This window comes from Dendropsophus ebraccatus, chromosome 13 (assembly GCF_027789765.1).
Source record: "Dendropsophus ebraccatus isolate aDenEbr1 chromosome 13, aDenEbr1.pat, whole genome shotgun sequence".
In the NCBI taxonomy this organism is placed as follows: domain Eukaryota; kingdom Metazoa; phylum Chordata; class Amphibia; order Anura; family Hylidae; genus Dendropsophus; species Dendropsophus ebraccatus.
In genome coordinates this window covers 11751110-11775544 of record NC_091466.1, presented here as the reverse complement: position 1 = coordinate 11775544, position 24435 = coordinate 11751110, and the positions used below count along the sequence as shown (strand labels likewise).

At 47.6% G+C, this 24435-nt stretch overlaps 2 protein-coding genes and 1 long non-coding RNA gene across 4 annotated transcripts in view; 1 reads left to right on the top strand and 2 right to left on the bottom strand.

The window, feature by feature from the left end:
• The window catches only part of TTC24 (tetratricopeptide repeat domain 24), a 36573-nt gene extending 18077 nt beyond the window's left edge, over positions 1 to 18496 (bottom strand). Inside the window, exons 1-3 of one of the 2 annotated variants that reach the window (XM_069949768.1) lie at positions 18246 to 18496; positions 17219 to 18142; positions 10554 to 11067 (exon numbers count right to left, since the gene is read on the bottom strand). The gene's annotated coding sequence lies outside the window, so the exon portion shown is untranslated. Of the gene's footprint in view, positions 1 to 1417; positions 1507 to 10553; positions 11068 to 17218; positions 18143 to 18245 lie in introns of those variants that run through there. The other variant, XM_069949769.1, reaches the window with a different exon arrangement.
• LOC138770650 (uncharacterized) lies at positions 9794 to 11376 on the top strand. The gene is made up of 5 exons (XR_011359480.1): positions 9794 to 10430; positions 10581 to 10672; positions 10782 to 10877; positions 11034 to 11087; positions 11299 to 11376. It is a non-coding gene; the product is annotated as an uncharacterized lncRNA (long non-coding RNA).
• Positions 18497 to 18511: 15 nt separating the features above from the next.
• METTL25B (methyltransferase like 25B) overlaps positions 18512 to 24435 on the bottom strand; it is a 60649-nt gene continuing 54725 nt past the window's right edge. The window contains exon 11 of the mRNA XM_069949770.1: positions 18512 to 18814. Within this exon, the coding sequence (XP_069805871.1) occupies positions 18776 to 18814 (39 nt within the window). The 3' untranslated portion in view covers positions 18512 to 18775. The remainder of the gene's footprint in view (positions 18815 to 24435) is intronic.

The window sequence follows — 24435 nt, the reverse complement described above, 5'->3', positions numbered from 1 at the left end:
CAGATGATGGAGACCACTATGTAGTGAAGCACATCAAGTCAGATGGCTTAGTAGTGATCAGGGTGACAGGTTGCGGTATACAGCTGTATTACATACCGGAGGGGACACACAGGTTGCGGTATACAGCTGTATCACATACCGGAGGGGACACACAGGTTGCGGTATAAAGCTGTATCACATACCGGAGGGGACACACAGGTTGCGGTATACAGCTGTATCACATACCGGAGGGGACACACAGGTTGCGGTATACAGCTGTATCACATGCCGGAGGGGACACACAGGTTGCGGTATACAGCTGTATCACATACCAGAGGGGACACACAGGTTGCGGTATACAGCTGTATCACATGCCGGAGGGGACACACAGGTTGCGGTATACAGCTGTATCACATACCAGAGGGGACACACAGGTTGCGGTATACAGCTGTATCACATACCAGAGGGATCCTGGTGACACACAGGTTGCAGTATACAGCTGTATCACATACTGGAGGGATCCTAGTGACACACAGGTTGCAGTATACAGCTGTATCACATGCCGGAGGGGACACACAGGTTGCGGTATACAGCTGTATCACATACCAGAGGGGACACACAGGTTGTGGTATACAGCTGTATCACATACTGGAGGGATCCTGGTGACACACAGGTTGCAGTATACAGCTGTATCACATACCGGAGGGATCCTAGTGACACACAGGTTGCAGTATACAGCTGTATCACATACCGGAGGGGATCCTAGTTACACACAGGTTGCGGTATACAGCTGTATCACATACCGGAGGGGACACATAGGTTGCGGTATACAGCTGTATTACATACCGGAGGGGACACACAGGTTGCAGTATACAGCTGTATCACATGCCGGAGGGGACACACAGGTTGCGGTATACAGCTGTATCACATACCAGAGGGGACACACAGGTTGCGGTATATAGCTGTATCACATACCGGAGGGATCCTAGTGACACACAGGTTGCGGTATATAGCTGTATCACATACCGGAGGGATCCTAGTGACACACAGGTTGCGGTATATAGCTGTATCACATACCGGAGGGGACACATAGGTTGCGGTATATAGCTGTATCACATACCGGAGGGATCCTAGTGACACACAGGTTGCGGTATACAGCTGTATCACATACCGGAGGGGATCCTAGTGTCACATAGGTTGCGGTATACAGCTGTATCACATACCGGAGGGGACACACAGGTTGCGGTATACAGCTGTATCACATACCGGAGGGGACACACAGGTTGCGGTATACAGCTGTATCACATACCGGAGGGGACACACAGGTTGCGGTATACAGCTGTATCACATACCGGAGGGGACACACAGGTTGCGGTATACAGCTGTATCACATACCGGAGGGGACACACAGGTTGCGGTATACAGCTGTATCACATACCGGAGGGATCCTAGTGTCCTGGCGGGGAGGGCGGCCGTGTCCCGTGCTCACCGTCTCGCACACTCATGGCCTCTATGGCTGAGCCCTATTGAGTTTCTTGGAGGAGATCATCTTGCTTTGTCAACGTCTCCCGTGGTAACCAGGATCAACAATGGAGAAGCCGTCCTCCTCCTCCTCTATGCCGGGGATCCCACTGACATCACAGCCCCGTAACCCTTTCATGTCCAGGCTGCCTGAGCACTGGGGATTACATTACCTAAAATACCAGCAAATAAGATATGACTGATAGCTGGCACCTGTGGGGGCGCCATCAGCTCTGTACACCCCCCGCATTATATACTATTATGTGCTGCATGTGTGTCAGTCCTCACTGCAGCTGGGGATTCTATTCACAAGGATCTGCGACTTATAGGAGCTCCATGCATGTGGTATACATGCGGCTACATTACAGGTGACAGCCGACTGCTTTCTGTATAGGCTGCCCTGCTGTCAGTCTGTACTGCTGCTATTATATTCATGGACCAGACACAGGCTGGGGGCCACTGAACACTCCGCCAGTTACCCTGACTGCCAAAGCTATTGCAAACAGCCCTAACATATGTCTTGTAGTCTACGGGGGGATGTCCATATGGGGATTACATACTGGAGGGGGATGCCCATATGGGGTACATACTGGAGGGGGATGCCTGCATGGGGTACACATACTGGAGGGGGATGTCCATATGGGGATTACATACTGGAGGGGGATGCCCATATGGGGTACATATACTGGAGGGGGATGCCCACATGGGGTACATACTGGAGGGGGATGCCCACATGGGGTATACATACTGGAGGGGGATGCCCATATGGGGTACATATACTGGAGGGGGATGCCCATATGGGGATTACATACTGGAGGGGGATGCCCATATGGGGTACATATACTGGAGGGGGATGCCCACATGGGGTATACATACTGGAGGGGGATGCCCATATGGGGTACATATACTGGAGGGGGATGCCCACATGGGGTACACATACTGGAGGGGGATGCCCACATGGGGTACACATACTGGAGGGAGATGCCCACATGGGGTATACATACTGGAGGGGGATGCCCACATGGGGTATACATACTGGAGGGAGATGCCCACATGGGGTACACATACTGAAGAGGGATGCCCACATGGGGTACATATACTGGAGGGGGATGCCCACATGGGGTACACATACTGGAGGGGGATGCCCACATGGGGTACACATACTGGAGGGGGATGCGTACATGGGGTACACATACTGGAGGGGGATGCCCACATGGGGTACACATACTGAAGAGGGATGCGTACATGGGGTACACATACTGGAGGGGGATGCCCACATGGGGTACATATACTGGAGGGTGCCAACATGGGGTACACATACTGAAGGGGGATGCCCACATGGGGTACATATACTGGAGGGTGCCAACATGGGGTACACATACCGGAGGGAGATGCCCACATGGGGTACATATACTGGAGGGGGATGCCCACATGGGGTACACATACTGGAGGGAGATGCCCACATGGGGTACACATACCGGAGGGGGATGCCCACATGGGGTATACATACTGGAGGGGGATGACCACATGGGGTACACATACTGGAGGGAGATGCCCACATGGGGTACACATACCGGAGGGGGATGCCCACATGGGGTATACATACTGGAGGGGGATGACCACATGGGATATACATACTAGAGGGAGATGCCCACATGGGGTACACATACCGGAGGGGGATGACCACATGGGATATACATACTGGAGGGAGATGCCCACATGGGGTATACATACTGGAGGGGGATGCCCACATGGGGTATATATATTGGAGGGGGATGCCCACATGGGGTATATCCCAGTCCGACACTGTCCCGGGGGGGCCGCCATATAACTTGCTCCATCTATCTCATCCTTGACCAAGAAGGTGGACTTGTGGTAAATCGGTTACTCCGCTATAATATCTGCATTATCGGGCTGCCCGAACATCCAGAGCGCCAACGTCCTAAGGCTACGTTCACACAGAGCAAAAGGAGCGGATTACGCAAGGAAATATTTCCGCCTGAAATCAACTGACGCTGAATTCCGAGCAGAATATAAGCAGAATGCAAGCAGAATCCCTGCGTATTCTGCTAGGAAAGTGTTCAGCTCGTAATCAGCTCTTGACAAATTCAGCGCGGAATACTCGAGTAATCCGCGCTGAATCCGCATGCATTCAGCGCTGAAATTCAGCGAGTATTTGGTGAGTAAACTAGACTATACCAGAACATATACTAGAATCCTCCTCCCCCCCCTTTTCCCCATTTCCGCGCTGATTCAGCGAGTAATTTCCGCTTGTATTACGCTTGTATTCCGCGCTGAATCCGCGCTGAAACAGAAAATCAGAGCCCCATTGATTTGTATAGGCTTCCGCTAGCGGAAGAATGAACATGTTCATTCTTCTGGCGGAAAGCGGATTAGTTCAGTGCGGAAATTCCACTGTGTGAACTGCAGAGCAGAATTTCCATTCAACACAATGGAAATTAGCTCTGCACCTATTTTAACGGCTGAAATTTCAGCGCTGATTCAGCGCAGAAATTCAGCTGCTTTTGCTCAGTGGGAACGAGCCCTAAGCAGTTTCAGGAAACATGGCTTAAGGGTCCATTCACACCTACAGGATCGGCAGCTACCCTAAATCTATGCTTGGAGATGACTTTTCTCCCGTTTGCCATGAAGAAGACACACTGAGTACCGGCTGAGGCCCCCCCCCCCTCCCGCCGCCCCTCCTAGACACAATCACAATCCTGACACGCCAGAGTATCCACATAACGGTGGATTCAGTCATACAGGGCCCAAATATCAGACCATGACCCGATATGAACCAAAAACACAAATTTTCTTCAGCTTTTTATTTCAACGCCTTTAAAAATTCCGACGGGTTTCGGACTCAACAGTCCTAAGTCATGGCTCTACATACAAACATACAACATAGATTACATACTGAGGGATTAGTGATACAAAACAGAGTAAGCAAATACTGTACAAACGTTAAAGGGGTACTCCAACAAAAATCTTTTTCTTTCAAATCATCTGGTTTCAGAAAGTTATATAGAATTGTAATTTACTTCTATTGAAAAATCTTAGGTCTTCCCATACATAGCAGCTGCTGTATGTCCAGCAGGAAGTGGAGTATTCCTTTCCAGTCTGACACAGCGCTCTCTGCTGCCACCTCTGTCCATGTCAGGAACTGTCTAAAGCAGGAGAGGTTTTCTATGGGGATTTGCTGCTGCTCTGGACAGTTCCTGACATGGACAGAGGTGGCAGCAGAGAGCACTGTGTCAGACTGGAGAGAATACACCACTTCCTGCAGGACATACAGCAGCTGATAATTATAAGTTTTACCACATCCCTCTTTACAGTTGTTTGAAAATTGTCGATGTATTTGTTTCGGGCTTCTATGGGATAGAGAGATGGATTACTAGTTTGTACAGATACTTTGTCGATGATTCTGACCGTCTAGATATTTTAATAATGTATCCTCTCCTCTGAGCGTATCCTCTCCTCTGAGTGTATCCTCTCCTCTGAGTGTATCCTCTCCTCTGAGTGTATCCTCTCCTCTGAGCGTATCCTCTCCTCTAAGTGTATCCATTCTAACATGTACCTAGCCTAGAGCATATCCTCTCCCCCTGTATACAGACCCCACACACCAGTCCTCTCCCCTGTATACAGACCCCACACACCAGTCCTCTCCCCTGTATACAGACCCCCCACACACCAGTCCTCTCCCCTGTATACAGACCCCCCACACACCAGTCCTCTCCCCTGTATACAGACCCCACACACCAGTCCTCTCCCCCTGTATACAGACCCCACACCCCAGTCCTCTCCCCTGTACACAGACCCCACACACCAGTCCTCTCCACCTGTATACAGACCCCACACATCAGTCCTCTCCCCTGTATACAGACCCCACACACACACCAGTCCTCTCCCCTGTATACAGACCCCACACACCAGTCCTCTCCCCCTGTATACAGACCCCACACACCAGTCCTCTCCCCCTGTATACAGACCCCACACACCAGTCCTCTCCCCCTGTATACAGACCCCACACACCAGTCCTCTCCCCTGTATACAGACCCCACACACCAGTCCTCTCCCCTGTATACAGACCCCACACACCAGTCCTCTCCCCTGTATACAGACCCCACACACCAGTCCTCTCCTTCTGTATACAGACCCCACACACCAGTCCTCTCCCCTGTATACAGACCCCACACACACACCAGTCCTCTCCCCTGTATACAGACCCCACACACCAGTCCTCTCCCCTGTATACAGACCCCACACACCAGTCCTCTCCACCTGTATACAGACCCTACACACCAGTCCTCTCCCCCTGTATACAGAGCACACACACCAGTCCTCTCCCCTGTATACAGACCCCACACACCAGTCCTCTCCCCTGTATACAGACCCCCCACACCAGTCCTCTCCCCTGTATACAGACCCCACACACCAGTCCTCTCCCCTGTATACAGACCCCACACACCAGTCCTCTCCCCTGTATACAGACCCCCCACACACCAGTCCTCTCCCCTGTATACAGACCCCCCACACCAGTCCTCTCCCCTGTATACAGACCCCCCACACCAGTCCTCTCCCCTGTATACAGACCCCACACACCAGTCCTCTCCCCTGTATACAGACCCCACACACCAGTCCTCTCCCCTGTATACAGACCCCACACACCAGTCCTCTCCACCTGTATACAGACCCTACACACCAGTCCTCTCCCCCTGTATACAGAGCACACACACCAGTCCTCTCCCCTGTATACAGACCCCACACACAAGTCCTCTCCCCTGTATACAGACCCCCCACACCAGTCCTCTCCCCTGTATACAGACCACACACACCAGTCCTCTCCCCTGTATACAGACCCCACACACCAGTCCTCTCCCCTGTATACAGACCCCACACACCAGTCCTCTCCCCTGTATACAGACCCCACACACCAGTCCTCTCCCCTGTATACAGACCCCACACACCAGTCCTCTCCCCTGTATACAGACCCCACACACCAGTCCTCTCCCCTGTATACAGACCCCACACACCAGTCCTCTCCCCTGTATACAGACCCCACACACCAGTCCTCTCCCCTGTATACAGACCCCACACACCAGTCCTCTCCCCTGTATACAGACCCCACACACCAGTCCTCTCCCCCTGTATACAGACCCCACACACCAGTCCTCTCCACTGTATACAGACCCCACACACCAGTCCTCTCCCCTGTATACAGACCACACACACCAGTCCTCTCCCCTGTATACAGACCCCACACACCAGTCCTCTCCCCTGTATACAGACCCCACACACCAGTCCTCTCCCCTGTATACAGACCCCACACACCAGTCCTCTCCCCTGTATCCCCCCATGTTACTGTGGATATTGGAGCTTCCTTTGTTTCTATACCAGTGAATGGTACAGCAGCTCACTGAGGATACACTCTAACATTTACTGAAGGAACGTAGCGCCCTCTTGTGGTCGGGTCCTGAACAAGTGTAGAGTTTATCCATCTCTGTTAGACTGTGTCCACACATTGCGGTTTTCCCTGTAGTATTTCTCCAGCTACCTGTGAATTGTCTCTTTGCTGTGCCCCATAAGGATCTATCCCCTGTGTCATATACAGGAGGTCACACACTGCTGAGGCCATAGGATGGGATCTAGCAGAGTTACATAGAGGCGGCCATTATTGGGGACTATCCACTACTGACACATCCGGCTCTTTCCAGCTCTAGGAAACTTATACAACTAATAAAACTTTTACATCTTTCCTATTGGAAATAATGAGGGAGATTTATCAGGGCTGTAAAGTAGAGCTGGCATAGCTGCCCCTAGCAACCAATCAGATTCCACTTTATACTTTACAGACTTATTGCAAAATGAAAGGTGGAAGCTAATTGGTTGCTAGGGGCAACTGAGCCAGCTCTACTATACAAGTTATTGTGGCCCCTCCCCCTACATGATGACATCACAAAAGGCTCCTGTATAGGTCATGATGACATCACACACAGTATATAAGCAGCTGCAGAGCTCTAGAATCTCCAGAGGTGTTTAGTGGTTGGCGGAGGTAAGTCTGCTGTGTCCTTCCTTCTCTTCTATAACAAAGGGTGAAACTATTGCTAGAATTTCCTCATCCCTACAGGTATATACTATATTATATATGATAGGACTACCCCTCTATTCTGATCCCTACAGATATATACTATATTATATATGATGGGATTACCCCTCTATTCTGATCCCTACAGGTATATACTATATTATATATGATGGGATTACCCCTCTATTCTGATCCCTACAGGTATATACTATATTATATATGATAGGACTACCCCTCTATTGTGATCACTACAGGTATATACTATATTATATATGATGGGATTACCCCTCTATTCTGATCCCTACAGGTATATACTATATTATATATGATGGGATTACCCCTCTATTCTGATCCCTACAGGTATATACTATATTATATATGACAGGTTCCCCATTGAGTAACTCCTGACTGTTCTTCTTTATTTGTAGGAGAGAGAAAAGCGAGCAGAAGAGTTGGTGTTGTCGGTGGAGGAGGTAGTGTTGGCGGAGGAGGTAGTGTTGGCGGAGGAGGAGATGGAGGAGGAGGTAGTGTTGGAGGAGGAGGAGATGGCGGAGGAGGTAGTGTTGGTGGAGGAGGAGATGACGGGGGTAGTGGTGGAGGATGTGATCATGCTGATGGAGGATGTAGTGATTGTGGTGGACGATTTTGTTGTGGAAGGACAGTTGGTGAGAGTGGTGAGAGAGGTGTTGGTGCAGATGGTGATGGCGGTGAGGCGTGTGGTAGTGGACGGAGCGGTAGTGCTGGTGGAGGTGCTAGTGATGGTACTGGATGAGATGGTGGTGATGGAGGCAGTGATGGTACTGGGAGAGATAGTGGAGGAGGCGGTAGTGCTGGAGGAGGTAGTGGAGGAGGCGGTAGTGCTGGAGGAGGTAGTGGAGGAGGCGGTAGTGCTGGAGGAGGTAGTAGTGCTGGAGGAGGTAGTGGAGGAGGCGGAAGTGCTTGAGGAGGAGGTGGTGGAAGAGGAGGAGGAGCTAGTGGAGGAGGAGGAGCTAGTGGAGGAGGATGAGGTGCTGGAGGACGGAGTGGTGGAGGAGGAGGTGGTGGAGGAGGAGGTGAGGAGGAGAGGATGGTGGAGGAGAGTGTCGAGGTGGTTGATGAGGTGCTGGAGAAGCGGATGTTGTGGAGGAGGAGAGGATGAAGGTGATGGATGAGGTGGCGTGGTAGGGGGAGGGGGTGGTGCAGAAGTCTGTATGATTTTATGCATAACATTCAATCCATATATTAATGTTATTCAACACATTGAGCCATGTTATCCCTTCACCCCACAACTGTGTCCAGGTTATGTATTTCACTGTTGCCCTCTTTCTTCCCCAAATCTGAGAATTTAATAGGACTGCCAATATAGTCCTGAGGGTGAATAATCATTTTAATGATCCCGATCCTATCAGCCATGGAGATCGGCATCTTAAAAAAAAAAAAAAAACAGAGACCTTGACTGTGCAATATTTCATGGCCGTGGTACTTCATAAGGGTTACATATTATTAAAGCAGTAAATAACCAACACATTAACAACATAAAGTAAATATAAAAAGTCCATCAGTCAATTTCCTATCCTCCCCGACTAAACCAGGAGACTACACCCCACTATAAAGTCTGCAACAGTCTCTAAAGTCTCAAACAAAAGGGTGGGCGGCTGGGAGCTTCTTCCTCCAGGCCATTCGCGGCGATTTAGTGGGAAGCGGGAGCAACCTCTTTATATTTGAATCCAGATTCCTGCTCAGACGCAGCCAATTACAAAGTGTTTCATTTGGGTTCAGCGGTTCCCGCTCGCTCCAACGCTTCAATCGGCTGCCTGCTCACTACCTCCCCCAGGTGTTCCCGCAGCATACTAATGCCGCCATTGTTCCTACTCAAAGCCCCTAGCTGACCCCCTGTCCTCATCAGTAGATGCAGGGCGGACACCTCATGATGTTCCATGATGGTGTTAATGTGGAGGCGGCCTCTCTGTGTGTTTCAGATGTAAACGGCGTCTGTCCGCTGGTCTCCCCAATCCCGGGCACATTTATCCCACCAGAGTTTGTTTCCTGTAACAAGTAGATTTTCCGGTCTCTGCGTGGTGTCTGTAAGCGCGGTGTCTGAGCTTTCTCCTTGCTGGGTGAAGATTTCAGCCATTATAGATAGTCTTCCATCACAGTCTTCTATAGGTTTCAGGCTGACACAGCTAGATAGTGTGGATGTATCTATAGCTCAGAAGCAGGTGAAGCTGGTAATTTGTATATGTAATGACGGGTGGGCGTTTCAGCCGCGGCATGTTCATTCACCGCTGCTAGTCCTTGAGGCCTTCGGGCTTAGCCACGTGTCCCTTGCATGTAATATAGATCCGGCCACTAGAGGGGGTGTGTGCGCTTCCTTCCTTTTATCTGGTGTGTCCTGTGTGTGCATATTTGTCTGTACTGTCAGTTTGGCAGAACACAGGTGCCATCTCATTTGCCCGGACCAGCTATCACATGCTTTGTCTATCTCGAGAGGTAGCGACCTGGCGCATCCTCTGGGAAAGTCTATCTCCACCATCAGGAGTATCTCGTGAAGAACAGAGGATACGCTTAGACAACGCCCTTAGGGATAGACGAGCACATGACATAGTGGGCTCACCTTCCCCTGATCCTGACAGTATGGACTTCAGAGCTGGCAGACGTGTTGGAGCACAGAAAGAACTCCTGCAAAGAATATAGAAAGAAAGTCCCAGCTCACCACACCTGATTCCAAATTTGCTCCACCCGGTGCTCGGATAATCGGAGTTCACCACAGAAAAATAAGAAAGGAGAAGGAGCAGGAGATGGTGGAGAAGGATCAGGTGCAAGAGACGAAGAGCGATGAGGAGGAGGAGAACTACCCACATGAAAAGTAAGTATATCACTGCAAAGTTTTTTTTTATAGGTGACATTGACTTTATAGGTTTATAAAGCTTACAGTAAATAAAGTGTAGTGGTTGCTATGGACAATATAGTTGCATAGAATAGTCCTAACCTGGATATGTTCTGTTCCTCCCCACAGATGGAAAGAGAGAGTGCAGCGCTCCAAGAGGCCAGTTCTACTATATGTCCCATATGGAATCCGGCCCTGATAGGTGTCATTGAGTGATCATGGTGAGGTAACAGAGAGACCATTTCCAGCCATCCACCAATCTGTCTAGGTTGGATTGTAACAGACACGGCCATTAAGTCATATCCACCCGTCCTCTTCTTTCATACACAGAAAATTCCATGAAAGTCGGACCAGGGACCCAGGCCACTATATAGAGCAAGAAAAGCAGCCCTCATCCGAGGAATCAGTGGGGATCCAGGAGGCCCAGTAAGTATATAGAACACTGCAGGAGGAGCCCAGGGGGTCACATACTTTTTGTGCATTAATCTCTTCCTCACTGAGTCTCCTCTCAATCTATAGACCCCTATAGACTGGTCCTGGGATCATCACATGAGGCTGATGCTATTTTTCTCTTTTCTTTAGGTGCAGATAGAGATACTCCTGGATTCCCAAGTGTCTGAGGAGGAAGAGGAACAAGTGAGTAATAATTTACCTGATGCTGCTGCCACTAGAGAGCGCTCACTGCACAGGGATGTATATAGCTCCTACTGATCTGTATAGTGGAGCAGTATGTAGTGAGCGCCCCCTAGTGGTGGCAGGGATATAATAGCTATATATAGACCCTACTCCCCCATCCTGCCCCCAGTATAGACCATACTCCCCCTAACTCTGCTCTTCTCTCCTTTAGAGTCATCAGATTTCTTCTATGCTGCTTCAGCACTGACAATGTGGAGTGAAGAATCCTGAAAAAACCAATTATACAGAGAAAATAAATAAAAAAAAGACTTGTCACAGTCAGTATGTAACTAGTGATAAATATAACTCTGCATGACCACACTTCCGTCCTGTAACACACAGTCCCATGATGCTAATTGCCGGAGGGGATTACCTACAAGAGATGTCTACATGAAGAAATCTATATACTGTGGGCCTTATTACTAGTGAGTTACCTACACAAGGATGCCTGCCTACCAGGCTAACTACCTACAGGGGGCCTAACCACTATATTGATACACAGAGGGGGTCTTGACTATATTGGTGCACAGAGGGGAGTAACTACTATACAGAGACAGGGCGGTCCAACTAATATATGGGGGCACAAATAGGGCCTAACTACTACATTGGGGCACAGGGGGACCTAACTATTATACGTGAGCAAAGAGAGTAACTATAATATATGGAGGCACAAAAGGGTTTAACTACTATATGGGAGGACAGAGGTGCCTTACTACTGTATGGCGGTACATAGGTGTCTAGCTACAACATGATTGCTCAAAGGGGGACCTGATTACTATATGGGTGCACAGAGGGGCCTATACGGAGACAGAGTGGCCGAACTACTATATAGAACACAGAGACGCCAGAATACTATTTAGGGTACAGTGGGGGCTTCTCTTCTACATGGAGTCACAGAGAGGCCTGACTACTTAATGAGGGCATGGATGGTGGCCTTACTACTAAATGAGGGCGTAGAGGGGCCTAAGTTATATTTTAGGGACCAATTTGGGTCTTTATACTACACAGGAGCAGAAAGAAGAACTATTACAGTGTGGAGAACTATAGATATTGTATGAAGCAGAGGAGGAGGATGCTGGAGCAAAGAGCGTAAAATGTTTGTCTGGGAGATTCTGTGGAGACAGGTTGTCAATAGAAGAAGGCTTCATGATGGCCGTGCCAGATGAAGAAGAAAAAGTAAAGTGAGAAAATCTGATCAAAGAAGACACTCCCTTTGAGTCACTGGTTGTAACTGCACTGTAATCCCCTATATGGTGTGCAGAGTCATTGTACTGGGGGTCTGAGCAGGCATTACATTTTTCTGTGTGTGACAGGTGTCAAACTCCAGCCCTCAAACTGTTGCAAAACTGCAATTCCCATCATGCCTGTACAGCTAAGGCTTTTGTGGTGCTCAGCCAGTGTTGAAACCAGATGTCGTGGTCTTCAGCTGCCCCTAATGGTCGGTAACCTCAAGGAGTGTTTAGGGTCACTTGGGCACCTATCACGGTAGCCTGGAGTGGTAGCAGACCCACCCGGGTGGTTTGTACCGCCGTTCACTGAAAAGGGGAAATAACCCAAGTATACGGTGGTATGGAGGTGCAGCCGTTGACAGAATAGACCCATGTGTTTAGTAAAAAATATACTTTACTGTAGTATAACTCAAGTTCAACAGTAGCAATAGTGCAAATCTCGACACAGAACGTTGGCACTTACAGTGAGGTAGAACCAGTGCTTGTAGAAGTAATAGGTGCTTTGCAGGGAGAGAAGAGGAGAGGAGTTGCCAGAGGAGCCCTGCCCAAAGTAGGGAATGTGCTCTGCCGGAACAGGTATAGATATAGCAGAGATAAGAAGATACTTTTACTCACGGATGCCAATAGTGACTCTGAACTGTCTTATGCCCCCTAGTTGCGAGGTACCCGTCCTAGGTGGGTAATACCAGGCCCAGTCGTCTGTTATCTGGGTGTAGCAGACTTCCGAGGCTTCCCAGTTGTCCTGCGCTATGCAGCAGGATATGTAGACCGTTGCACGGTAGCTTTGTCCTACTGGGATCAGTTCCTCTTACTTCAGGAGACTGCCCTTCACTTTTTACAGAGGCTCCTGGTGTGGGCAAGGATTTTTCTAGGTGGCTCCTCTCCTCTATGCAGAGCTTAGCACTACATACTTGCTTTAGTTACTTGTATAGAGAAATCTGTAGTTGCTATCTTTGGTCCCTGTCAGGGGTCCTGGCCAAAGCCAGGCCCTACTTAACTTCTGCAGTGGGTTTTTCAGCTTCCTCCCACACTGAAGACTAGAGACTGACTCACTTCCTTCTACCAAAACTAACTTGTCCTACAGCGGCTAAAACTAAACCCTCCTGTGAGTGAAGGGGCTGAGTGTGTATGAGAGAGAAGAGATAGGTTAGGTAAGAACAAGCACCTCAGATTGGTCAGCATAAAACATGTGATACAAACAGTTTAACCCTTGGCACTTCAGCTGTACAATACGTTAGCTAGAGACAGTAGTGACACCTAGTGGGGAAAACACAACACTACATCTCCCACTCTTGTGATCCTGAGGGAGTGACTTACTAAGGTGCCATAAACAGCCCCAGAGGTGGGACACCACACTTTGGCATTCCAGGCATGATGGAGGGCTGAAGTTTAACACCCATAGTCTATAGGATTTGGACAAGCGTTATATCCTCAGTGTATGGGGTCTGGGCAGGCGTTATATATCCTCAGTGTGTGGGGTCTGGGTAGGCGTTATACCCTCAGTGTGTGGGGTCCGGGTAGATGTTATATCCTCAGTGTGTAGGGTCCAGGCAGGCCTTATATATCCTCAGTGTGTGGGGTTCGGGCAGGTGTTATATATCCTCAGTGTGTGGGGTTCGGGCAGGTGTTATATAACCTTCCCTCATGTAGTTCAAATATTTTATTGAGTTTCACATAATATAACATTGGTACTGAAGAAAAGTATCAGTAGCAGTATAAATTCACAAATATACATAACTAATAAAACAAGGCCGACAACAATAACTAAATCTTACTCTACTTATACATAAAATGTAGATAGTAGATATATGGTGCTATTTATCACAAGAATATAGTGTACAAATACAAAGTAAAGTTTACAAGAATGGATCTAGGGTGCCGGCAGCCGACATCTTATAATACCAGGTGGTTGAGGTAAAGTGAGACATGATAGGGCGTCTTTCTGCCTGCGAGAAGCCATGGATAAGGAATAGTTTTCATTTCTTAAAGAAGGAAGCTGTAAAGGCCTCCTTATTGCGTACAGTGTCCAGCATCTCCCAGTGTAAGGTTTCCTTTAGAATAGAGGTCAATTCTGAAATAGTCGGTAGGCTAGGCTGTAGCCAATGGTATAGTAAACATTGAAGGGCTAGTAATAGGGTGAGATGTTTCGCCGGGGGGGGGGGGGGGGGGGGGGGATAGGATGGTGCGACATGGGATCAGCCACAGGTCCAGTGTCTCCATGGAATATATAAGTTATCGGATCTAAAGGAACCGTAAGCGACCACATGTCATGTATAAAGGATTTTACTAGGAGCCAATAGGATTGTACTGAGTTACAAAGCCATAAACAATGGAAGAGGTCCGCCTGCGGCTCATCACATTTAGGACATTTTTTGAGATAATGTTCCAGAGAGTAGGTAAAGGAACGGTCAAAGGCGTATACTGCTTTATGGAGGATTCGGAAATGAAGTTCACTTAGTTTTACACTGGGAGTTGCTGCACGGACTGAATGAATCCCTTTAAGCAGTTTAGTTTCTAAATCGTCTGAGGCCAGGACAGACGACCATTTCTTCAGAAAAGGAGGAGAAGACTTATTAATGGAAACCGAGCAGAGGAGGTGGTAGAGTTGTGATAGGGGTAAGGGTGCAGGTAGGGAAACACTAAGGCTATGGAATTGTCCAGGTTTTTCGGCGGATGCAATAGAGGAAACGCGATTCAGAATGAATTTTCGTATCCGGGTGTAATTTCTAAGTTGGTCTGAGAGCAGGTCGTATTTTATCTGGGTCTCAGGCCAAGACAGAAATGTTCAGTTTTCTAGGTCTAATAAATGGCCGAGATGGTGGATCCTTGTGGGAAAGAAGGGGAAGACCATAAAGGGAAGAACTTAGATAAGCGGAAAGGCAGATTGTATAATTTACGTACATGTTTCCAGGATGCTATAGTGTCTCGGAGGAGGATGTTTTGTTTCAGGAGAGGAGGTAGCTCAGAGATTGTAGAGTGTAAGAGTGCGGATAGGGACCAGGGACGGACCAGGGAGGATTCTAAGGTGTAGTTACAGAAATAGGAGGTCTGATGGAGCCAGTCTCTGATATGTCTGCACATGGCAGCTAGGTTATACAGACGTATATTAGGTAATTGGGCGCCACCCTTGATTGATGACATACATAAGGTATCATAGGCTATACGGGGCCTCTTAGATCTCCAGATGAAGTTAGTAAAGAGGGATCTGAGTTTTGTGACGTCTTTATGTGTAATGAGGAGTGGGATCATTTGCATAGGGTAGAGCAGTTTAGCGAAAGACATCATCTTAATTAATTGTATGCGTCCTAGGATAGATAGGGGTAGATCTTTCCATTTTTTTAATTCATTTTCTATTTTTTTAAAGAGAGGGAAGTAGTTAAGAGAATAGATAGAAGAGGAAGAATGGCCAATCTTAATACCCAAATAGGTGAGATAATGTTTGGCTATTGTGACTCCTTCAGGATAGTTGTCTTGGGCTAGATGTGGGAGCAGAGGCAAAAGTTCACATTTTGAAGTATTGATTCTAAAGCCAGTGAATGATTTGAAGAATCGAAAAATATTAAAAATTTGGGGAATGTCTATATGTGGACGTTCTAAGAATATTAGAGTGTCATCAGCAAAACATAATACCTTTGCTTCCACATCTCCCACTCTAATACCATTGACTTCTGGAGAAGTTAGAAGATATTGGATAAGGGGTTCTAGTGCTAGATTAAATAAGACCTTCCCTCATGTAATCTCTATCTACACTCTGTCCGCTCCATACATTACTGACCCAATCTCCATCTACACCCTGTCCCCTCCATACATTATTGACCCAATCTCCAGATGACCCAATCTCCCCTTAAGTAATCTCCATCTATACCCTGTTAATTGGGTTTAAGTTTATCAATATACAGTAAAACCTCGGTTCCCGAACACCTCGGAGTGCGAACAATTCGGTTTTCGAACTAAATTTCCCCCTGAAGTTTTGATCGGTAACCGAACAAAACCCGGGGGATAACTGTCAGCTGAACTGATGTTCAGCTGACAGTTAAAGGTGTTCGGGAACAGTGAGAGGCAGGAGCGGGCGGCTATTTAAACTTGCCGCCGTGCTCCTGCTCCAATCAGCTGCGGGGGACACCCTGTAAAGAAGTGGGGAATCCCATCATAATGAGGGGAATCCCCACTTCTTTACAGGGTGTCCCCGGCAGCTAAGAGGAGCAGGAGCACGGCGGCAAGTTTAAATAGCCGCCCGCTCCTGCCTCTCACTGTTCCCGAACAGAGCAAGAAGCTGGTGAGCGGGGCTGCGGGCGCGCCGCAGTCTATAGGGGTGTACAGGCTGGGTAAGTTTATCGGAAGCGCTCCGGGCCGGCGGGGGCTGGTGGGGAGAGACAGGAGGACAGTGCTGGGAGCCGGCTTCTTTACAGCCTGTCCCCGCAGTGAGAGGCAGGAGTGGGCGGCTATTTAAACTTGCCGTCGTGCTCCTGCTCCTCTCAGCTGCTGGGGACACCCTGTAAAGAAGTGGGGAATCCCATCATTATGATGGGATTCCTCACTTCTTTACAGGGTGTCCCCCGCAGCTGATTGGAGCAGGAGCACGGCGGCAAGTTTAAATAGCCGCCCGCTTCTGCCTCTCACTGTTGCGGGGGATGTGGAGTGTTTTTGCTCTGCACCTGACCCACGGAGTGTAAAAACCAATTAATCACATTTACATTGTTCCCTATGGGAACTTACAGCTCGGTTCTTGAACTGCTCGGTTATGGAACAGCCTTCCAGAACCAATTATGTTCGAAAACCAAGGTACCACTGTATTGTCTATAGTGACAATACAGAGAGAGGTGTACAATATGGAAGACCCTTTTAGACATCCATAATACAGACCCCAGAATCAGGCATCTCTCCTGGCGCCTCCTGCAACACTTTGCTATCCATGACTACCTTTGCCTAAAAAAAGAGACAAATAAATAAGATCAGCGTTATGTGATGATCACGGGATCAATCTATAGGGTTATATCTATACATTAAGATTGTCCTTTGTCATGTGGAAACTCAATAAGAATGAGGTCGAGATTTTATATGTCTGTATATAATCGACTTGTCATGTCTGGACTTTGTCCTCACTTCCCCTTTCCTTCCTGTATCTGATGGTGCTCCTCCTCCTTTTTGATATTATCCTACTTCACTATCTCCTCTGCTTCCTCCTCCTTCTTGATGGTATCCACCTCTGCTTCCACCTAGAGATTAATGATGAGCGAACCTGCCGAGGTCCTCCGGATGTATCCACCCTCTCCAGGGAGCGGGCAGACAGCGGCAGTCAGAAGCAGAGAGTTCAGGTTCATACGAACCAGAACCTCGGCAGGTTTGCTCATCTCTACTCCTCATCCTCCTCCGCTGTAACCTCATCTCCTCTCCTTTCTCTCTCCAACAAGTAAAAGAGAACAGTTAGGACTTACTCAATGAGCTTTACAGATGAAAAAATGAACATTAGACAGTAGTGGATATGGGTGTAAAGGGCAATTCTCATATATCAGACTTGTTCTTTAAGGAGTTACCCAGGCTCAGAAAAACATGGCCGCTTTCTTCCAGTAACAGCACCACCTTTGTTGTTTGTGGTATTGCAGCTCAGTCCATTAGGGGGCGCTCACAGTATAATGCTCCTACTACTATGCAGATCAGTAGGAGCTCTATAAGTCCTTATGCGGTGAGCTCCATCTAGTGGTAGTGGTATGAGGTAAATTATTACTCACGTTTCTTTCCAGGCGCTTCCTACAAACCTGTGCTAACCTTGACAAACTTTCTCTTCGCCTAAAGAAAAGAGAGAAAGTGATAAGATCAGCGTCATGTGATGAGTCTATAGGGTTCTATACATTAATATTGTCCTGTGTCATGTGGAGGCAGAGATTATTACACAAAAAGTATAAGGCCCACTGGGCTCCTGCAGTGTGCTTTCACTCGTATCTTCTATATACTTGACCCACACAGACGCATCATAATCCCTATAAAAGAAAGCACAGAGATTCCCCCTATAATTAATGTATATAATTGTTTTGTCATGTCTGGGAAAAACCTCTACCTTCCTTCCTGTATCTGATCTTGCTACTTTCCTTCTTAGTGTTACACTCCACTTTCTCCTCCTCCTTGATGGTATCCTCCACTCTGTCCTCCTCCTGGATGGTATCCTCCACTCTGTCCTCTACTTTCTCCTCCTTGATGTTATCTTCCTTCACCATCTCCACTTTCTCCTCCTCCTGGATGGTATCCTCCACTCTGTCCTCTACTTCCTCCTCCTTGATGTTATCCTCCTGCACCATCTCCAATTTCTCCTCCTCCTTCTCTATATCTCCCTCCACTCTGTCCTCCACTTCCTCATCCTCCTCCATCTCGAAGATATCCTCTTCCATCATCTCCTCCACTTCCACCTCCACCTTCTCCTTGATGTTATTCTACTCCATCTCCTCCTCCTTGCCTTTCTCTGTCCTACAATTGAAGAAGAACAGTCCGGACTTACTCAACAAGCTTTATAGATGCAAAAAAGAAAACAAACCCCCCACACCCCAAACAATCAGACAGTAGTGGATATGGGCATAAAGGGCAATTCACATATATCAGACTTGTTCTTAAAGTGTACCTGACGTTATAACTTCCAAAATCAAAATCAACAGTAGATGTGATATAGAGGAAGTTTGCAATTTACATTCATTATTTTTCATGGAAAACACGGCACACTTCCTGTGTTCTGACTTTTTTTCTATACAAAGGAAATCCTGTGCCTCCAAGGTCATCTGAGCGCTCACATAGAAGGCAGTCATGTGATTGATCGACCCATTGAGCCGCGACTCTCTGTACAGGTCAGACTTTAAAGGGGCTACCTGGGCTTAGTAAAACATTTTTGCTTTCTTCCAGAAACAGCACTACTTGTCCTCTCAATACCTGGTCATACATGCCACCATCAGGTCCATACAAACCTAGCCTTTTTCTCCTGTTCCCATCCCATCCCCTATCATGCAGTTGGCCTTGGTTCCGGCATACATTATGTATAAAAAGATCGCACCTCCACCTATTTGGAACTTCTCGCATTCCCATTAAAAAAAACTGTTCTAACCATGTAATCCCTAATCTCATCTTCAGCTAGTAGACAGCTTCTGAATCCTATAGCCTTGGCAGATCGGGAGCATACGAGCCATAAATAAGTGCACACCCATCTACCCCTCCGTTCATCAAATTGGTTGGATAAATTGTTTTCTATGGATTCATTATCTAAAAAGTTACACTCTGAGAACTTCACGGCCTTGTTGGCCCCAACTCCAGCCTATAAACCTTCCTATATTCTTGGGTGAGAGAGAGAACTAGGGACGACCTTTACCACACAAGACCAGGCTTTACTAGCTGCAGATTTCCATAGGTTCTCCTGCTGTGTTAAAACACAAGAGAACTCACATAAACTCTACACCAGGAGGTACAAAACATCCACTTTTTTGTTTAAAGCTGTACTGGTGGCAAACAAGATTTGCTGGCGATGGCTGCAGGCACTTCCAAACACATCTGCTAGGATTGCCATGTCATTAGGCCTTATTGGGAGTCCGTTTAATCCACATTAGAGAAAGTGACTAACAAGAAAATAGAACTTGATGAACAACTGATATTACCGTGGCTCCTAAGGGTGCCTTCACACCTACCGGATCCACAGCGGATCTCACTTCTGCGGATTCGAAGCGAGAACCGCTGCGGATCCGGTACCATTGACCCCCTATGATAGCACATACTCGCAGCGGGACTGACATCCCACTGTCAGTATGTGCTTTAACCCCCCGCTGCCCGCAGCCCCGCCGTCCGAATCTACCATCCCCGGTCGCATCAGTCTATCCCCGGCGCATCCCCCCATCCCCGGCCACATCCTTCAGCCTGCCGCCGGCCACATCTCCGATCCCCAGCGCCTCCTCCCATCCCCGGCCGCATCCCGCAGCCCGCCGCCGAGAGCATACTGTACCTGCTCGGCGGCGTGGCTGCAGTAAGGCTGCCGGCTCCAGTCCCGCTCAGATCAGCTGAGCGGGACCGGAGTCGGGAGCCTCACTGCAGCCGCGCCGCCGAGCAGGTACTGTATGCTCTCGGCGGCGGGATGCGGCCGGGGATGGGAGGATGCGCCGGGGATCGAAGATGCGGGCGCCGGCGGGATGCGGCCAGGGATGGGAGGATGCGCCGGGGATAGACTGATGCGGCCGGGGATAGGGGGATGCAGCCGGGGATGCAGACGACGGCGGGCTGCTGGATGCGGCCGGGGATAGGCTAATGCAGCCGAGTATGGAAGATTGGGGCGGCGGGGCTGCGGGCAGCGGGGGGTTAAAGCACATACTGACAGCGGGATGTCAATCCCGCTGCGAGTATGTGCTATCATAGGGAGTCAATGGTACCGGATCCGCAGCGGTTCTCGCTTCGAATCCGCAGAAGTGAGATCCGCTGTGGATCCGGTAGGTGTGAAAGCACCCTAAATGTTAGTTTTTGCCCTAGACGCAATGACTACCCACCTACTGACTGCATCAAAATTAATAATTCCAAAGCACTGGAACTCACAGGAGGTCCCGCAGACAGCTGAGCAGGTATCTAATGGTCCTTTTACACGGAACAATTATCGTTCGAATATTCACAATAACGATTGCATTTGAGCAATAATCAGCTTGTGCAAACACAGCAAACGATTAAGCGTCAAACGATAAATCGTTCATTGTGATCTTTCAAGGTCTCAAATCATCGTTGGTCGTTCACTAAAAATTCACAGATCGCTTTGTGTAAACAGTCTTTCAACGATTCACCCTATGCGTGACATGGGCTTAAGCGATATTAAAATGATCGCAATAACAATTTTTTCAAATGATATATCGTTCCGTCTAAACACTGATATAAAAACACTGTTATAAAAAAATACATTGTTACTTCAAAACCGTTAATCATTCGATTGGGCGAATTATTGCTCCATGTAAAAGGACCATTAGTGTGACCAATTGGCTCGGTTTGAAGAATTGTTGGAATAGGGATACCCATGAACAATTCCTGGCAGTCTGGCAACCATGGTTGCACTACCGCTGATATAAACGCTGTTATACCTCTCCTTCTCTTTTTCCCCTATCTCCTACTCTTAGGATGCTGAGTCGCCTTCCTCTTACCCTCTTCCTCGCCTTCATTGTCCCATTTTATAGGATCCTGTGGATTATTGCTCATGCCCTTACATTATATGGAATAATGATATGTCGTCACAACTGTTACTGGGTCTACCTCACTCTTACTTGTTTGGTTTGGTTTGCTCGCCTATGTATTATTGTAACCCTCCTGTCTTTCTACTGATTTGCAACTGGTGTGGTTGCAAATGTTTGTATTTTTTTTTTTAAACCCAATAAAACATGTTTAAAAAAAAAATATATATATATTTGGATATTTAAAAAAAACCCCAACATCCACAATGTATGAGTATAAGGCTGAAAACACTCCAAGAACGGCAGATAATGGGGCTGCCTGGAAAGTCAATGACATAAATGACAATATCTAGAGGGCCACGTACAGGATTGAAGCTACAACGGCCACTGATGGATTTCTGGTGGACACAAGGCTCCTCTCCCGGTGATATAGAAGGAACAGTGAGATGGTCCTGACAATCAGCTGCTGGCACCTAGGAAGTATTCTCTATGTAGCTCTATGAGAATGGACCAGGCTCTGGAGGACCCAGCACATCCATGCAACATGTGGACACTCACTGATAATAATGTACTGAATTCTCTATATGTTGCATGAATCTAATGTATACATAATAGCTCTTATTTGTATCAATCTTTTTTGCATCCATTTTGTATGTCCACCTTATTACCTGTTTGTAACAACTTAAAAAGGTAAAGACCTTTAAAACTATTTCTCCAGCTTCAGATAAATAAATGAAGCAACGTAAGCCCCTATAACACGGGGTGATGGAGAGGAGCAAACTCGCTCCTTGTTCCCCGCTCGCTGCTGGAGCTATTGCACGCGTCGGCAGCAAGCCGGTAAGAGCAGGGTGATCGCTAGATCATCCGGGCCGCCCATAGAGGATAGCGGCAGTCTGCTGACACCGCTCCTATTCCACGAAGAGACGGCAGCAGATCGTTGCTATCTTAGTCGTTTGTCTTTAAACATGTTGAAAGACAAATGACCGACAACAATCAGCCGACATCGTTCATGTCGGCTGATCGTTGTCTTCCATTACACAAGCCGCAACGGCCGATATTCGTTTCATGTAATGGAGCCTTTAGACTGTGTTTCCACATGAAGTCTGAATAGTGTGGATACCACGCCTTCCTTTCTCCTTCAATACTCACGTTATGTCATTAGGATTATTAGACACATCAAGCGGTTATTGTGTGGAGAACTGGGGGTGTGGTTTCCACAGTGTTCACATGTGGAAACAGACTCAAAGGGGTGCTCCGGAGGAAGAAAAATGTTTCCACATCAACTGGTACAATAAAACTATACAGATTTGTAAATTAATTTAAAAAAATAAAATAAATAAAACCAAGTCTTCCAGTACTAATCAGCTGCTGTATGTCCTGCAGAAAGCGGCATATTTTTCGGTGTTCTCTGCTGCCACCTCTGTCCATGTCAGGAACTGTCCAAAGCAGGAGAGGTTTTCTATGGGGATTTGCTGCTGCTCTGGACAGTTCCTGACATCTACAGAGGTGGCAGCAGACTGGAAAGAATACACGACTTCCTGCAGGACATACAGCAACTGATAAGTACTGGAAGGCTTTTGTTTTTTTAATTTAATATAAGTAATTTACAAATCTGTATAACTTTCTGACACAATTTCAGTTTGAAAACAATTCTCTCTGGAGTACCCCTTTACATAGTATGTACTGTACATGGACTCGGAGGACGTCCTATCTCTCACTCATTAGCCTTGGGTTCCTTGTGGCCTTTAGCCTCTCGGCCTAGAATTGCACAGATGGTCAATTCCAATAGCTTATGTTTGATATCTTAATATAAAATGTCTGGCAACATACCAGCTGCAGGTCGTGCTCCCACTTCCATGCCAGTAAGATACGTTACTGCTGTTTTTCTATGGTTGCCATTAAAACCAGAATACACATAAATAGTATTTGCTGGAAAACTTTAAAAACATGTTACTATATCATGGCTTCCTGACCACTTCTAGCAAAACGGCAAAAAATGCTGAGCCAGCTCTTTTATTAAATTTGTGTAAGTCCCGACTGACCTGACATTCGGGGAAAGTTGCATTAAAGGGGTTATCCAGCGCTACAAAAACATGGCCGCTTTCTTCCAGAGACAGCACCACTCTTGTCTCCAGTTTGGGTGGGGTTTCTCACTTAATACCATTGAAGTGAATGGGGCTTAAAGGGGTTATCCAGTGCTACAAAAACATGGCCGCTTTCTTTCGGAGACAGCACCACTCTTGTCTCCAGTTTGGGTAAAGTTTGCCACTTAGTTCCATTGAAGTGAATGGAGCTTAAAGGGGTTATCCAGCGCTACAAAAACATGACCACTTTCCCCCTACTGTTGTCTCCAGTTTGGGTGGGGTTTTGAAAGTAAATGGAGCTTAATAGCAAATCACACCTGAACTGGAGACAACAGTAGGGGGACAAGTGGCCATGTTTTTGTAGCGCTGGATAAACCCTTTAAAGGGGTTATCCAGTGCTACAAAAACATGGCCGCTTTTTTTCAGAGACAACACGACTCTTGTCTCCAGTCAGGTGCGGTTTGCAATTAAAGGGGTTATCCAGCGCTACAAAAACATGGCCACTTTCCCCCTACTGTTGTCTCCAGTTCAGGTGCGGTTTGCAATTAAGCTCCATTTACTTCAATGGAACTGAGTTTCAAAACCTTCACCCAAACTGGAGACAACAGTAGGGGGAAAGTGGCCATGTTTTTGTAGTGCTGGATAACCCCATTAAGCTCCATTCACTTCAATGGAACTGAGCAGCAAAACCCCGCCCGAACTGGAGACAAGAGTGGGGCTGTCTCTGGAAGAAAGTGGCCATGTTTTTGTAGCGTTAGATAACCCCTTTAATAGTTTCTGTAACACCAGGACTTACATGACCATATATCAGGGTCTGTCTAACTATTAG